Below are 15,526 nucleotides of genomic sequence, written 5' to 3'. Positions count from 1 at the left end.
TGTTCATCAACAACAAAATGCGGCCCTTACTGCCAACTTGTTCCTTCAGTCTGGTGACTCCTCTTGGCTGGCTTCAGACCTGATTTTCCTCACGAACACGTCTAGTAAAACCACACCGTCTTCTGCTTGTGAGGTCGGTGACTGGTCCACCCTTCATGAGGAACCAGCTCCAGGTGAGCAGCAACCACCGTTCAACAGGGCTGTGCTGCCCTCAAGTGTTGCTTTTTAACCACATCCCAGTTCTCAGCCTGCACCAAGTTCTGCTTTCCCAGTTTTGTAGTTGTGCTCCAAGAAGGGACCTTAATTCACACCACGTATTCTCATTTCACCTTTCGTGTAGTAGAAGTCCTGCTTGAAAAGTGGGTTGGTGTGAAGGGCTGAGGGAAATGGCTCACTCATGCCTGGTGCTATGATTTCTCATGCTGCAAAGCAAAGCAGACTGTGCTTGGGATGTCAGTGAGGGGTGGACTCACATCTCCTGGATTTATACTGGCTAGGAGTTACCTGCCTCTGCTTCTTGCTGCAACTGCTACTGCCTCCAAGGTTCCTTTCATTGCCTCTTCCCAGTGGCCCAGTGGGAGCAGGGTAATACCTGTGGGGAATGTGCCTAAATTCAATTTATTAATTAATATATAAATGTATATATTATACATAATAATTATAGCATTGTATATAGCATTATATATATGTATTTTATATATAAGTACTTTATAAATTAATTAAATGAGCACGGGCAGCAGTCCAGAAGCCCTCACAGGGCTGTCTCAATGCTCGTGCATGCTGCCTGGTTTAGTGTGCAGCTCTGCCTGAAAAGTCACACCTTCAAACCCTTAAGCCTTTAAATCCCGGTGTAGCATCCGTTGGGATAACATATATGTAAACCTCTATATCCCGATTTCTAATTAAAGTTAGCCAAGCATCTGAAATCTTCATTTCAAACATGTACTTCTCATTCCTGCCTCTAGCAGGAAACACTGCCTGTTTCCCAAGGTGAAAGTGCTGCAGTTCATGTCTCGCTGACATCTTCCGTGATGTGTTACATGCAGTGTGGTCCCCAGCACAACTGTGAGGTGCTTTGGTCTCACAGAAAGGTGAACAGAAAATGGGAAACAACCTAACGCCCCAAGTGGGGATGAAGGGTTATTTTGGGGTGCCAGGCTTGGTCACACTTGGCTCAGGGGTCAACATCGTCCCTTCTAGGGGCAGCTCTCTCCTAACCCAAGCCTCTTAGCAGAGAGAGAACTGCAGCTCCAGTCTTTAGGTAGTAACCTGAAGGGTTTAGGGAGTCACTTTTGTTCTCTCCTCATCCCCGATGGTGCTGTGGTTTGCAGGAAGAGCAGGAGCCAGCCCACTGCTCCCATCACCAAGTGTCCCCATACCCGGCCAGTGTGGCTCGAAGCTGCTCAGAGCATGAGTGACGCTGCTGACCATGGACGCAGCCACTGTCTGTGCCCAGCCAAACAGCTCTGACATCTGAGCTGCTGTGACCACAGAGGAACGAGCCCCCAGAGGTGCCTGCGCAAACACATCCTGCTCCCGGAAGGAAAGGAAGAGAGGTTAATGAGGTTGGGACATGTTTTGTCTCCTTTTCCTGTGTCTGCTACTGCCCCTGGGCTGGACACTGCCTCATGAAGCCAGACACTGTTATCTTTTTATCAGGAAAGAGCCAGAGGCCACTGCCTCCAGCCCCTGCTACAGGCCAAAGGATGGCTGTCTTGTCCTGAGGCCAGGGCAGGGATTGTGAGGTACAGGATAAAGCACCACACTTGGAATCAAACACGTCCAGCCACTTGTACTTGACACCAACACCAAACCGTGCTGCTGTCCAGGCCCAGGCCAGCTCCTCCCTGGGGCTCCTTCCCCACCATCAGCCACCATTGGACGCCGCTGAGGGGAGGCGGCGCTCCCGCCATCATGGCGGCAGACCCCGCCTCGCCTCAAGATGGCGCCGGCTGCGGGAAGGGCGCGCAGGTTGTCACCGCCCTCGCCAGCAGCCAATCAGCGTCCGTCAGCGCCTGCGCGGAGGGTGGTGCCTGTGCTAAGATGGCGGACGATAAGGTGAGTGGAGCAGGGTGACGGGAGCGGCCTGGCCGGGGCTGAGGTAACGTTGTCCCTCCCGTCGTCTCGCATCGGCCTTCGTGTTCCCCTTCAGGACTCGCTGCCGAAGCTGAAGGACCTCGCCTTCCTGAAGGACCAGCTGGAGAGCCTGCAGCGCAGGGTGGAGGACGAGGTGCACGCAGGCGTGGGGCAGGTAATGCTCTTCCCCCGCCCGTGTGGTGCGTGGGGTCGGCCGGGCCCCGCTCCTGAGGGAAGCTGTGTCCCCTGCGCTGCCCGCCCGCCTCACTCTTGGCTCCTTTCCTCAGGATGGCTCTCTGCTGGCGTCGCCCTTCCTCAAAGGCTTCCTGGCAGGCTACCTGGTAGCCAAGCTCCGCTTCTCGGCCGTCCTGGGCTTCATGGTCGGGACCTGCACAGGGATTTACGCTGCTCAGAACTACGCCGTGCCCAACGTGGAAAAGACAATCCGGGATTATGTCAGTTCCTTGAAAAAGGGCCGGGACTAGTGAGGAGCCCCTTGACAGCAGTGACTGTAGAACAATGTTCCTTAGTTAGCAGGCACACAGGATTCCTAGGGCTGTCGGAGGCACGGCACGGCCACTGTTCTTTTCCACTGGAAAAGGGCTTTACACCACATCATTGCGAAACATCAGCAGGTCTGGTTATGGGGTATTTATTATTGTGGCAGTAGTGATCACTCCACTAACGTACAGTAGCTTGGAAGCACCAGCAGCCCACGGTTCTCCAGCTGCTGTTAACCCTCACCTCTCTCCCCATGCCCCTGTGGACTGAAGGGCTGCCTGTGACGTGTCATCACGTTCACCACACATCCCTCCTGCTGAGCGCATGCTTTGCCTTAGGAACGTGCTTGGTGTGGCTTCCAGGGGAAGCTTGTAGTTCTCTTCCTTATGAAAACCAAAATCATTCTCCTCTGCTGCATCAGAAATGTAGCAGGTAATGTCTTAATCACGCTCATTAAATTCATGGTATTTGGTCTGTTTTTGAAAGCTTTAGGCTGCGAGTCTGTCTGGCCTCTCTTCACTGAGAGCAGCTCACCCTTGCTGGCTACTGCTTGAGAATGCTGATGTTTAGTAATGTTGCTGCCTCTGCAAAGTGGGTGCTCCGAAGGGGCTCATGGGGACTGATGCTGCTCTTGTCTGTAGTCATATACGGCTCTCATGCCCCTCTCCTGACCCAGTGTAAGGTGGATGGGGTGATCCCCTTCAGCTCCACGTCTGTGGTTGTTCTTGTCGAGCTGACAAAGCTGGTGTTCTCTCTCCTGTTCCTGCTGACCTGGGACCGGGAGCTGCAGGGAGTCGCTGTGTCGTGGCACCATGTTGTCCCATTCGCCCTCTCTGCCCTGCTCTATGCTGCCAACAACAACTTGGTGGTTCACATGCAGCTCTTCATGGATCCCACCACCTACCAGGTCTTGAGTAACTTAAAGATCGTCAGCACCGCGCTCCTCTACAGCCTCTTCCTACGCCAAAGACTCAGCATGCGCCAGTGGTTGGCTCTCCTGCTGCTGGTGGCTGCTGGGGTGAGCTACAGCTGTGGGGGCCTGCAGGACCCTGGCAGCCCCTCCGAGATGAAGCTGCACATCACACTGGTGGGCTTGGTGCTGATCTCAGTGTACTGCCTGATATCAGGCTTGTCTGCTGTCTACACAGAAGCCATCCTGAAGACCCAGGCACTGCCTCTCAGCCTGCAGAACCTCTTCCTTTACTTCTTTGGGGTCTTGCTCAACTTGATCGGCTACTTCTGGAGCAGCACAGAGGGTGGTTTCTTGGAGGGCTTCTCTTCCTGGGTGCTGGTGATCGTGATCAGTCAGGCTTTGAATGGCTTGATCATGTCTGTGGTGATGAAGCACAGCAGTAACATCACCAGGCTCTTCATCATCTCCTGCTCTATCCTCGTCAATGCCCTCCTGTCTGTCACCCTCTTCAATCTGCAGCTCACCCTCCTCTTCTTCATTGCTGTCTTGTGCATCGGCCTTGCTGTTCACTTGTACTACGGGCTCAGGTAGCTGCTGCCTTCCTGCCCTGCGTGTGCCGGGGCAGCCTTTGGTTGTTCCTTAGGGTGTTTGGTGCTGGTGCTGAAAGCACAGCAGTCCTCTGCCCATCAGCCTCCCTGCCCTCCTGATTGTGGGGAGTCACTACTGATGGGTGCATGCGCAGAGTGCTGAGGATGAGAGTGCCCTGTCCCTGTTCCAGGGGGAAAACGGGCCTGCTCCAGCTCTGTGCCTTGGGATTCCTGTGCAATCAGTCATGCCCAGCCTCAAGGGTCCTGAGCCTCTGGTTTGTGTGGTATCTTGTGTTCTAAAGCTGCTTCCCCAGTGTAGCCATCTCTTGTGCCTGTGCTCCTGCAGCGGTTAGCTCTGCTGTGGGCTGCCAGACCAGCGTTGGGCTGACGCTGTTTCAGCTCCTGTGGATGGTGCTAGTGCCAACCATCAGCACAAAGCTGGGTGCTGCTGCCTGCAGAGCCTCACATTGTGTCTGGGGGCGTCTCTCCCACCTCTTTCTCCAGCCCCTGGCTGAAGGGCTGCTGTCCTTAGGCTCCATTTCTCCTCCTCAGGCATGGTGTTACTGCTCTCTATGGAGCTGTTGGGGAATGGGGGGATGAGGGAAGTATGTCATTTGCATCCCAGAAGGGAGACGGCACCCAAATTTGTACTGATGCTGTAGCTAGTGATCAGGCATGCAGAAGTCACTGCTGGCTCTGACTGGAGTTATTAAAAGTTGTGGTACAACAGCACATGCGTGTCTGTCCTCCATGCAGGAAGCATCTTGCTTGGCAGAGGTTTGGGGACCAGGAACATGACACTCATCAGTGAGCAGCAAATGCTTTATTAATGGAATCCTAGACTGGGTTGGGTTGGGAGGGACCTTAAAGCTCACCTAGTTCCGACCCACCAGCCCTCCCACCCTGCTCCTGCAGCCTGTGCCCAGCAGCAGAGCAGGGTTTTCCCCGGGGGGCAGAAGGGTGAAGCCCTTTCCCCCCAGCCCTTTTGCCAGCAGTCACCCTCCCTGGGGCTGGTTTTCCAAAGGGAGCAGGCAGGAGAGGAGGCCTTGCCCTGTGTAACCACTATAGCTGGGGCTGGCCAGTCCCCTGGTATGAGGGCTGGTGGCTCACTCAGTGGAGGGAGCTGAGGTGTCAGGGTCTGCAATGACACCAAACTGTCCCCCCTGCCCCGGGGTGCTGGCTGAGGGTGTCTGTGTGGAGGCATCGGCTGATCCCATGCCCCTGGCATGCGGCACCTCCTGCAGCAGCACCTGGTGCCAGCGGTCCAGGGCCTCCCTCTGCTCCTCTGCCAAGTGCTTCTGGTCCCGGAGCACCTGCAGGATGTGGAGGGGCTGCCTGGGACAGCTCTGCCAGGCTGGAGCAGCATTCCCAGCCCTCCCTGCCCACCTGCAGCAGGTGCTGCCTGCAGCTCTGCAGCTCCTGCCGGTGGCTCTGAAGCAAAGCTTCCAGGTCCCGCTCAGCTGCATCCCGCTCCTGCCGTGCTGCCTCCAGGCTCAGGCCCAGCGTGGTCACCTCCTGCTGCCAGCGAGCTGTGTCCCACTGCAGAGACAGGGGTGAGGACAGGGAAACCCTGGAGTGTCTGTGCTCCTGGGGCTGCCCTGCCCTGAGAGACAGCCTGGAGCACACAGTGATGGGTTCCCTGCTTGAGTGGGTCCAGAGGAGGCCATGGAGATGCTGCAAGGGCTGGAGCAGCTCTGCTCTGGAGCCAGGCTGAGAGAGCTGGGCTGGGGCAGCCTGGACAAGAGAAGGCTCCTGAAGGGGAGACCTGAGAGCAGCTCCAGTGCCTAAAGGGGCTACAGGAAAGCTGGAGAGGGGCTTGGGACAAGGGCCTGTAGGGACAGGACAAGGGGAATGGCTTTAACCTGCCAGAACAGGGGAGACTGAGATGAGCTCTGAGGCAGAAGCTCTTCCCTGTGAGGGTGCTGAGGCGCTGGCACAGGGTGCCCAGAGAAGCTGTGGCTGCCCCATCCCTGGCAGTGTTCAAGGCTAGGTTGGACACAGGGGCTTGGAGCAGCTGCTCCAGTGGAAGGTGTCCCTGCCCATGGCAGGGGTTGGAACTGGATGAGCTTCAAGGTCCTTTCCAACACAAACCAGTTCGGGATTCTTCCTGTGTCCACCTCCTTGCTCTCCTCTTGGTCTGAGAGGGCAGAGCAGGCTCATGCAGCACCCAGAGCACCCAGTGCTGCTGGAGCAGAGGGCTACAGGCCCTGGGCACTCAAGGACCCAGCACTCACCATGTCACCCCTCATCAGGAGCTGTGGTGCTTCACTTGGGTTGGGCTCCTCCAGCAGACTCTGCCCTGTGCTCACCGCAGCTTGGCTGTCCCCTCCCTGCCTGCTCTCGCTGGCACCCTGTGCTGGGTGGGGAGAGGGAAGAAGAATGAGCACAATGTGGTGTGACTGAAGAGGAACTGAGGCCTCTTCCAGCCTTTTCCCACCATGCGAAGTGATGCTTCCTGCCCACAGATCAGCCACCCAGATGTGGGGTGCCTGCCTGTCCCCAGGCTCCGGACCTGCTGCCTCCAGGCTAATACCAGTTAGGGACACGTGGGTCCCAGACTGCTGGTCTGGCGCTGTATTCCCTGCAGAGACCTGGTCTGTGGGAGCAGGAGGTGTTATGGGGATGCAGCCAGGACTCAGCGCTTCTGCACCTGGGTTGTCCCTGGATGAGGGGGTAATGTCCTGACCAGTGCCCATCTTTGTAGTGGTTTGATGCATCTCACTTATCCTGAGCATCTTTGCTGCTGCCTGCTTCTTCTCCCACCTTTGGCTCTTCAGCACCTGGAAAAAGGGGTCCTTGCTGGGGTGCTGGAGACCTTCAGGGATACATCTCACCCCAGCTGCCTCGCTCCCCAGCAGGGAGCCCTTAGCCCCTGCCTCAGTGCTGGACAATAGTGTTGACACCAGGATGGACCTCAGCCCTCATCCTGGTCCCATGTTGTGGCCAGGGGGGTTCCCTCACCCGCAGCTCCCGCAGGGCTTTCTGCAGCTGGGCCAGGGCCACCTCCTGCTCGGGGACTGCAGCTCCAGCCAGCAGCTTCAGCCGCAGCCCTCGGATCAGCCTCCGACGTGCTGTGATCTCTTGCACAGGGTCCCAGAGTGTGGCTGAGATCCTCCTGGCCAACCCCTTCACCCGCTCAGCGAGCCCCAGGGCTGCCAGGACCTCTTCTCTGGAGGTGTCTGGGACAGCAGCAAGCCCTGAGCAGGGACCATGGGGACCCAGCAGCACCTCCCACTGCCCAGCACAGGGTCAGGATGGGGCTAAGTGGAGCTGGTTTCCAGCCTCCAACCACTGTGGTCTGGGGCCAAGTGCCAGGAGTGAGGTGAGATGGGGGGAACCCTCAGGGAGGGAACACTCCAAAGCAGCATCCCAATCCCAGGGGGTACCTGGCAGCGTCACACAGAGCAGCAGGAATGTCAGGCTGTTCCCCTTCAGCAACTGCTCCATGACCCACGGCAGGCAGCCAGTGTCAGGCAGAGGGTGGCCAATGCCCGATGCCCTGCGTATAGGACAAGGGGCACCCTAGGAGAGGGATGGGGCTGGGCATGCTGAGCCCCGATCCGTGGGAGCCATGCAGAGAGCAAGCCCATGTCCCCAGAGGTGATGGCACCCCCTTCACTCCCAGCCATGTGCTCCCGCTGGAATGCTGGGGTCTCTTCTACTTCAAAGGGGTACCAAATCCCCCCTGACCCACAGCAGCACCACAGGGATGCTGCCAGGGTAGGGGACACGGCTCAGCCCAGCACAGAGCTGTAGCTCCAGTACGTACAGCCTGGGGCAGGGCCTGGTGGCCCCAGGAGATGCCAGGATCCTGAGGGCTGAGCGCTGGTGCCTGCCTCCCTCCAGCTCCCGCTCCACGGTGAGAGTGAAGAGGCTGCCGGCTCTAGGGAGAGCGGCTCTAGAGAGCAGAGCACAGCAATGCCCACGGTCATGACCCAAACCCTTCCCCTCCCTATGGGTTATCTGCCTAATCCCTCACCCCTGTGTGGCCGAGCACCCGCCTGCAGGGAGCTGCTGTGCACACCCCTGGAACAGTGTTGGGATGGCTCCCAGCCCCGAGGCATACACACTAATGGCAGCTTGGGCATCGCACACAGCAACTTCCGTTGCCTCCTCCACCATCCTGGAAGCAGAGGGAGAACAGAGTGAGTGAGGATGACCATGTCCATGCAGCTCCTCTGTGCTCCCTGAGGGATGCCCCCGGCCATCCTCTGCTGGGCACCATGCTCCCTGCCTAGCCCATGTGCTCAATGTTGGGGTACCACCTCCCAGGAGCACCTGCCTGACCACAGGTTATCAGGTACCTACAGGCCCAGGGGTGCAACATCCATCATTTGCAGGGCTCGGCCATCGGGATGAAGCAGGTCCCAGGCTTTGTCATGGCTGCAGACCTGGAACAGGGCTGCGTTAGGCAAAGGAGGGCAAAGAGGGGAATGCTGGCACTCCCCAGGGACCCAGCCTGCTCATGGCCATGCAAAGGTAAGGGCTGAGAAGGGAGAGATCTCAGGATCCAAAGGTCTGCAGGCTTTGGTCACCCTCTGGCACAGGGCACTGCGTGCCAGCACTAGGGCAATGTATGTCCCTTAGCACAGCAAGGTCTGGCCACTGGCAGAGAAGGAATGGAACCCTCAGCCCACCACATCCTGCTCCTGCCCTACCTGGACCAGGCTGACAGTTTGCAGGCTCCGTGCATCACCCCTTAGGGCCTCCAGTTCTTGGAAGATGGTGCTGATCACCTGGGGACAAGCTGGTCAAGATGGCAGCCCTTTGTTCTTGGAACCCTTGGCTGGGCCTCACCCCATAGCAGCAGGACTGGGGTCAGTGGGATGAGCCAGGAGCTGTCACCTCTCCCTGTGCCCTCACCTGCCAGATGATGCTCTGGCAGGGTAGCTGGGGCCCAGGGCCATGTGGGTCCCACAGCAGCAGGGTCATGCTGTAGCCAAGGGGAACCAGGGCCAGCTGGGGTCTTGCCAATTCCAGAACCTTCTCCTGTAGGACAGACATAGCCAGCAATGCAGGGATGGCATGGCACAGCAGCACGGCACAGCATGGCACAGCAGCACAGCACAGCATGGCACAGCAGCACGGCACAGCATGGACACCACAGTGTAGATGGCCCAGCACAGAGGACACTGCCATAGATTGGGCAGCACAACACAGATGGGGTACATGGGTAGCACAGCACAGGTAGCCTGGTATGGATGGCATGGTGCAGATGGCAGCATGCATGGCATGGCACAGCAAGGATGGTATGGCACGGTGGTGCACAGCATGCTCCAGAGAGCGCAGCATGGGCAGTAAGGCACAGACAGTGTGGCAGCCACATCCCAGCACCGCAGAGGAAACAGGGCAGGGGTGAGGAACACCAGCAGAACCACACACAGGACCAAGCCCCAGGTCCCCAGCACTGCCTGTGACACCTGAGGAGGTGAAAGCAATGCCCAGTGCCCCCAGCCAACAGTTTGGGCCAGTGTGTCCCTGCTCATCTGGCTGGGGACAGGGATGCAGGAGAATGTGGTACCCACAATACCTGTCCTGTGTCCAAGCGGAAGACACCATCAACAGTGAAGCAGCTGTCCTGGCATGAGGGAGGGTGCTAACGTTCAGCTTTCCCCCATCCCAGTATGACCAGTGCAGGGTAAAGGGGGACTGGGCATGCTGGGGTAGAGATGGCATGGAGGGCTTAGCACAGGTAGGGTTGGGGGGGAAACCCTCTTTGCTATCTGGTAACCCCCAACAGCCCCCCACAAGAGAGTAGCCCATAGTGGTGTAGGGCAGGGATCAAGCCAAGATGTCAGCACCCATGACGGTCCCAAGTGGACAGAGCTCCCCAGCTCCCATCTGCTTCCCCAGGGCCCCTTGTACCCTTGTTACCTGTGTCCTGGCCACTCTCACCTGGGCCTCCTTCCCAGCAAACAGGAGCTTCAGGGGGTCCTCACTGCTGGCTGCACAGCTGTCCCCTGCCCCTGGGAACACTGCACATGGGCTGGTGTGGGGGACATCACCCCCATGCCCCTGCTCTGCTCCTCCTCATGCTGCCTGGAGCCCAGTCCCAGGCATGTGTTTCCCAAGCCCTCCCACCATGACCACAGTGCTCAGAGCCACCAGGACAGGGAGGACATCTCTTCCCCATCACCACTGCCCAGGCCAGGCCCACCAGCATTCCCTGGCATGGGGGCTCATGCTGAAGGCCCTGAGGTGCTGAGCAGGGCTCTACCTGCTGCCTTGTGCAGTCCCACGGCCGCTTTCACACACACATCCTGCTGGGACACAGGGCAGAGGGGGATGAGCTGGGTCCTGCCCCACACACCCAGGTGAGCCCCCAAACCACCCTGTGATGTCCCCATTATGGCACTCACCTCCCCAGCAGCCATGGCCAGCTCAGCAGAGGCTGAACAGGGCAGGGAATGGCGTTACACAGGGGATCCTGTTCCCCTGCATTATTAATGGGTGTTGGGTGCAGTGAGCAGGAGCATGGGAGACAGGTGCCTGGACCCATTCAGTCCTGGCTCCAAGAGGGACATCTCTGGAAGGCAGGGGTGGGATGTGAGGGGCCTCGGACTAGCATGAAGGTTTCCTAGGCACAAGGAGCAAGCGGCAGCCACTGTGGGATAATTCTGGGGACCATCCTGCTCCATAGCCTGGACTGGTGTGTTTGGCTGGGGTAGGGTTCATTTTCTTCCTAGAAGCTGGTGCAGAGCTGTGTTCTGGCTTTAAGTCCGAGACTGATGCTGATAACAGACCCATGTTTTAGTTGTTGCTCAGCAGCACTCACCCTGATCAAGGACTGTTCTGTCTCTTGTGCTCTGCCAGTGAGGAGGGGCACAAGAAGTCAGGAGGAAGCAGAGACAGGGCACCTGACCCAAACCAGCCAAAGGGGGATTCCATCCCACAGCATGGCATGCCCAGTGGGATGAAACTGCAACTATAAACTGGAGGGTAATATGTAGTTATTTATACATATTTTTATATGAAATATAAACTGGGGGGAGCTGCCTGGAAGGGGCCAGTGGGAAGGGGGTTATTCCTTCCTCTCTGTTTCCTATTAGTAGTAGTAGTAGTAGTATCATCATCAGTGTAGGTTACTAGCTAGCTATTGCTAGCATTATTGTTGTTCCTGTCATTACTGTTGTTATTCCCATTTTATTATTATTCTATTTTACTTTTATTTCAATCATCAGACTGCTCTTACCTCAACCCGTATGTTTTACACCTGTTTTCCAGTTCTCCCTCCCATCCCACAGCAGGGGGTGAGTGGCTCTGTGGTGTTCAGTTGCTGGCTGGGCTTAAACTACAACAACCGGGAACACTGAGAGCCCTGTACCAGCACATGGGGGTCCTGTGAGTCTTCCCACAGAGCTCCTGGCCCTGCAGCCTCCATGGGGATGATCACGGGTCCCCTTTATGCTCTGGGGCAGGATTGGATGAGCCCAGGTCTGGATCTGATCAAGCAAACAGCTCCAACCACGGCAATCAGGACCAGGATGATGCAGATGGGGACAACCACAGCAGCACTGTTACACTGCAGCACCGAGACCGGCACGTCCTCCACCAGCCTGCCCTGGTAGTGAGGGGGAGCATGGCACATGTAGTGCTGGGGCCAGCCCTGCTGCAGCTGCCCCACAGCTGCCAGCGCCTGCAGCCCCCCTGCCTCGGAGCACGAGCACGTGTAGGGGTTGTTGGCTGCAGCCACGTCCTGCAGGTTCTTCATCTCATCCCACGGCAGCTCCGTGATGGAGTTGTTGTCCAGGTGCAGGGTGTCCAACAAGGGGTAATTCCTGATGGAGGGCGCAGCCTCCAGCATGTTTTGGCTCAGGAAGAGCTTCTTCAAGGAGCTGAGGGAGATGTCTACAGCGTGGAGGTGGTTGCAGCTCATGTCCAGCACTTCCAGGCTGGGGGGCAGAGGGGTGAGGACCTCTTCCAAGCCAGCATCAGACAAGTTAAAGCTGCGGAGGGACAGCGGCCACTGGCAGGAAGAGGATGGGTCTGCCGTGAGCTTGTTCTGGCTGAGGTCGAGATGCTGGAGCTCCGGCAGCAGCTGCACACCCTCACACACGCTGTGGTAGGATGTCAGGTTGTTGCGCTGCAGACTCAGCACCCGGAGCTGAGGGAAAGCCCCACTGCAGAAAGCAGACATCAGGCTCTCATCCCCAAGGCTGTTCTGTGCCATGTCCAGGGAGCGCAGGGCTGTGAAGAGCCTCCCGATGGCACAGGGCAGGCTGGTGAGGCGGGAGGTGGTGATGGACAGCTCCTGCAGAGCCCCAAGGAAGCTGCTCAGGCTGGAGAAGTCCTGCTCGCGGCCTGTCAGTGCAGCAGAGCTCACGTTGTGGAAGCGCAGGGACAATATGGGCAAGTCCTGGCCGGCCATTCTGTCCCAATTGCCTCTGCCCTCAAAAACACAGCTGTCAAACACCAGCTCCCGGATGTGGGTGTAGGAGAAGAACCTCAGCACTCGGGCGAGGAGTAGCTCGGGCACCAGGAGATCACCAAAGATGATCTTCCTGAATACCAGGGAGTCCAGCATCTCAATGGCAGAGGAGTCCGGGTCACTGATGGGGAAGTCTACATATCTCTCCAGGTCTCCCCCCCGAAACTCCACGACAGAGGCTGGGAGGCACTGGATGATGCTGCTGGCACTTTCCTGGGACAGGTTGTAGCACACACAGTGCTCCTGAGTGTGGTTGAAGAAGCACCTGCATTCTGCCTCCAACAGCCCCAGCCCCAGGAGGAAGAGAATAGCCACATTCATGTTGAATGACCTAGAAATGAGGAGAGAAGCGGTGAGAGGCAGCTGAGAGGACCACTGAGTGCAGCCAACATGGAGCTGGACCATGAGGAGTCACCCCTGAGGGACACAGTGCTGCCCTCATCCCTCCTGCCCAGCTGAGTGTCCTTCATATGCATCCAGCACACTCATCAGGGCAAAGCTCTATTACCCCCAAAACTGGGAGGGAGTTGATGGCACTGGTCTCCCACAGCCCAAAAGCAGGGTTTCAGCTCTGTGCTTTCCTGCCTGGGCTTTCCTGCTGCAGAGTCCTGCTCCTGAGAGACCAGGAAATCCCACGGATCAGGAGAAACCAGGGAGTTAAGAACAGGGAAGCCAGATATGTCGGTCTGACCACATGACGGGAGAGCCACAGCTCTGTTTGCTTCTTTGAGTGTTGTGCTCTGTATTCTGAAGCAGGAAATTGCAACAGAGGCTTCATATTTTCCTTTTTCTCACCCAAGTGACTTGATTCATTACCAGCTTCCACGGGGACAGCAGAAAATCACATCTGAGGGTCAGCACCAGGCTTGGCTTTGCTGTGCAGCCAACAGGAGAGTTTTAACAGATTACAGGGAAATCGCAAGCAAGGATTAAAGGCTGCTAAGAACTCGCTGACTCAGCTCAATGCAGGCACCCAGATGGGGTGGTGGTGACGAGGCTTCAGGGGTCTCCAACCTCCTGCTTTGAGCAAGTCTGTGCCAGCGCTTGCCTCCATCAACTCTTTCTGGCCACATCCCAAATCCCTCCCAAGGCAAGAACAAATGAACCCCTACCTCCCTGTGCCATCGAGGGGCTGCACCACGTTCCTGGGGAGAAGCTGTGTGTGTTGTCCCCCTCAGGGGGGGCACAGCGTGCAGCAAGGGTGGGTTTGTGCAGTGACTCACCCGCAGACACTGGAACGCTTCCCTGCCCCACAGCTGCTTCCTCCCGTTGCTGCCAAACCCAGGGCTTAGGTGCCAAAGGCTTCGCAATGCTCAGCTCCTCCTGCACCGGGGCCGCAGCTGAATGAGACGTTGGTGCCTGCAGGTGTCTTGCAGATGCCCTTGCGCTCTCTCAGCCGCTCCTCCTGTGATCGCAGCGCACAGCGGGTGTGGGACACCCCGAGGCAAGCTCCTGAGTGCTGCCCCTGCTCCTGCTGCAGAGCTTCCTGAGCAGGACGGGCTGTGCCCGTGGAGCCACGTGCTGTGCAGCAACCGCCCAACTTGGTTTCCCTGCAGCAAAGCTTGTGGCTGCCCATGGCTGCGGGATGTTTGCTCTGGGTGCCAGGGCTGCTTTCCTAGGAAGGATGAGGGAAGAGAGAATGGTTAAAGTTCCCTAAATGCACTCCCAGGACCAGCCTGAACACATCTTTGCCTCCAGGTGCTCTGGGCTTGCTGTGCCCAGTACTGAGCACCATGCAGGAGGCAATGAAGAATAATGGAATGGGTTGGTTTGGAAGGGACCTTAAAGCTCATCCAGTTCCAACCCCTGCCACAGGCAGGGACACCTTCCACTGGAGCAGCTGCTCCAAGCCCCTGTGTCCAACCTGGCCTTGAGCACTGCCAGGGATGGGGCAGCCACAGCTTCTCTGGGCACCCTGTGCCAGCGCCTCAGCACCCTCATAGGGAAGAGCTTCTGCCTAAGAGCTCATCTCAGTCTCCCCTGTTCTGGCAGGTTCAAGCCATTCCCCTTGGCCTGTCCTTACAGGCCGTTGTCCAAAGCCCCTCTCCAGGTTTCCTGCAGCCCCTTTAGGCACTGGAGCTGCTCTCAGGTCTCCCCTTCAGGAGCCTTCTCTTGTCCAGGCTGCCCCAGCCCAGCTCTCTCAGCCTGGCTCCAGAGCAGAGCTGCTCCAGCCCTTGCAGCATCTCCATGGCCTCCTCTGGCCTCACTCCAACAGCTCCATGTCCCTCTTGTGCTGCTGCCCCAGAGCTGGATCAGGGCAGCAGGGGGGGTCTCCCCAGAGCACAGCAGAGGGGCAGGATCCCCTCCCTGAGCTGCTGCTCACGCTCTGGGGGTGCAGCCCAGCACATGGGGGGGTTCTGGGCTCAAGTGTTCACTGAAGCTGGGTCACGGGGAGCTTCTTGTTGACCAGCACCCCCAGAAGGGTACGGGAATACCATACCCAGAATCCAGACATCCACAGATGCCTGTGTCCTCTATGGGATGGGGATGGGACAACTTCCCACAGGCTGTGTGCACAGCCCAGTGCTGCGAAGGGCACTTCTTCACCCGAGGTCGGCTTCAGCAGGTTGGCCGATGAATTTGCATCACTTGCCCTGTGCTCCTTTGGCAGCTGGTGGCTGTGCCTACACCAAAGTGTCAGTGTCCTCCACCGGTGAGCAGACACCACCAAGCACTTGGAAAGGTCTGTCAGGGATTTCTTCACCAGCGATTCCTCTGCCTATACTGGGATTCAGAAAGGGTTTCTGAAAGGCAATGAAACTGCATGGCTAGAGGATGCATTCCCAGGCATTCCAGAGATGCTATCAGTGTGACAAGGGCTGGGGCCAGAGCTGCCTGTCCCACTCTGCACTGCTGCTGGGATGGGTGAAGGGAAGATGGGTCTGGGTACCCTGTGGAAAGGTCACAGCAGCTTCAGTTCTTTGGGTGATACTGGCATCTCCAGGCCTGGTCCCTTTTAGTTGCTCATTCCTGAGCACCAGCTGCCAAAATTCCCCCAAACGCCTTTTTGGGTAAAACTGA

At 57.6% G+C, this 15,526-nt stretch overlaps 3 protein-coding genes across 3 annotated transcripts; 2 read left to right on the top strand and 1 right to left on the bottom strand.

Moving 5' to 3' along the window:
• The first annotated feature begins 2,010 nt into the window (after positions 1 to 2,010).
• On the top strand, positions 2,011 to 3,060 carry LOC115945830 (SLC35A4 upstream open reading frame protein). The gene is made up of 3 exons (XM_031045399.2): positions 2,011 to 2,058; positions 2,153 to 2,251; positions 2,364 to 3,060. Exons 1-3 carry the CDS (start codon positions 2,044 to 2,046, stop codon positions 2,559 to 2,561), a joined length of 312 nt encoding a protein of 103 aa, XP_030901259.1. The 5' UTR covers positions 2,011 to 2,043; the 3' UTR covers positions 2,562 to 3,060.
• Positions 3,061 to 3,118: 58 nt separating this feature from the next.
• SLC35A4 (solute carrier family 35 member A4) lies at positions 3,119 to 4,809 on the top strand. Its single transcript, XM_005145010.3, has one exon. It carries the CDS (start codon positions 3,134 to 3,136, stop codon positions 4,079 to 4,081), a length of 948 nt encoding a protein of 315 aa, XP_005145067.2. The 5' UTR covers positions 3,119 to 3,133; the 3' UTR covers positions 4,082 to 4,809.
• A 6,393-nt stretch (positions 4,810 to 11,202) lies between these two features.
• On the bottom strand, positions 11,203 to 13,935 carry CD14 (CD14 molecule). Its single transcript, XM_005145009.3, has 2 exons — positions 13,729 to 13,935; positions 11,203 to 12,836 (listed from the first exon to the last, which is right to left on the bottom strand). The coding sequence occupies exon 2, from the start codon at positions 12,824 to 12,826 to the stop codon at positions 11,480 to 11,482; it is 1,347 nt and encodes a 448-aa protein (XP_005145066.2). The 5' UTR covers positions 12,827 to 12,836; positions 13,729 to 13,935; the 3' UTR covers positions 11,203 to 11,479.
• Positions 13,936 to 15,526: the final 1,591 nt, after the last annotated feature.

Source organism: Melopsittacus undulatus, chromosome 10 (assembly GCF_012275295.1).
Source record: "Melopsittacus undulatus isolate bMelUnd1 chromosome 10, bMelUnd1.mat.Z, whole genome shotgun sequence".
Lineage (NCBI taxonomy): Eukaryota > Metazoa > Chordata > Aves > Psittaciformes > Psittaculidae > Melopsittacus > Melopsittacus undulatus.
This window is presented reverse-complemented; position numbering and strand designations above follow the sequence as displayed.

Bases quoted from the DNA above. Each gene is read 5' to 3' on its own strand.
- LOC115945830 (XM_031045399.2), top strand. The intron at 2,252-2,363 runs GTAATGCTCTTC...TCCTTTCCTCAG, and splicing joins TGCACGCAGGCGTGGGGCAG to GATGGCTCTCTGCTGGCGTC.
- SLC35A4 (XM_005145010.3), top strand. From the start codon at position 3,134: ATGCTGATGTTTAGTAATGTTGCTGCCTCTGCAAAGTGGGTGCTCCGA.
- CD14 (XM_005145009.3), bottom strand. From the start codon at position 12,826: ATGAATGTGGCTATTCTCTTCCTCCTGGGGCTGGGGCTGTTGGAGGCA.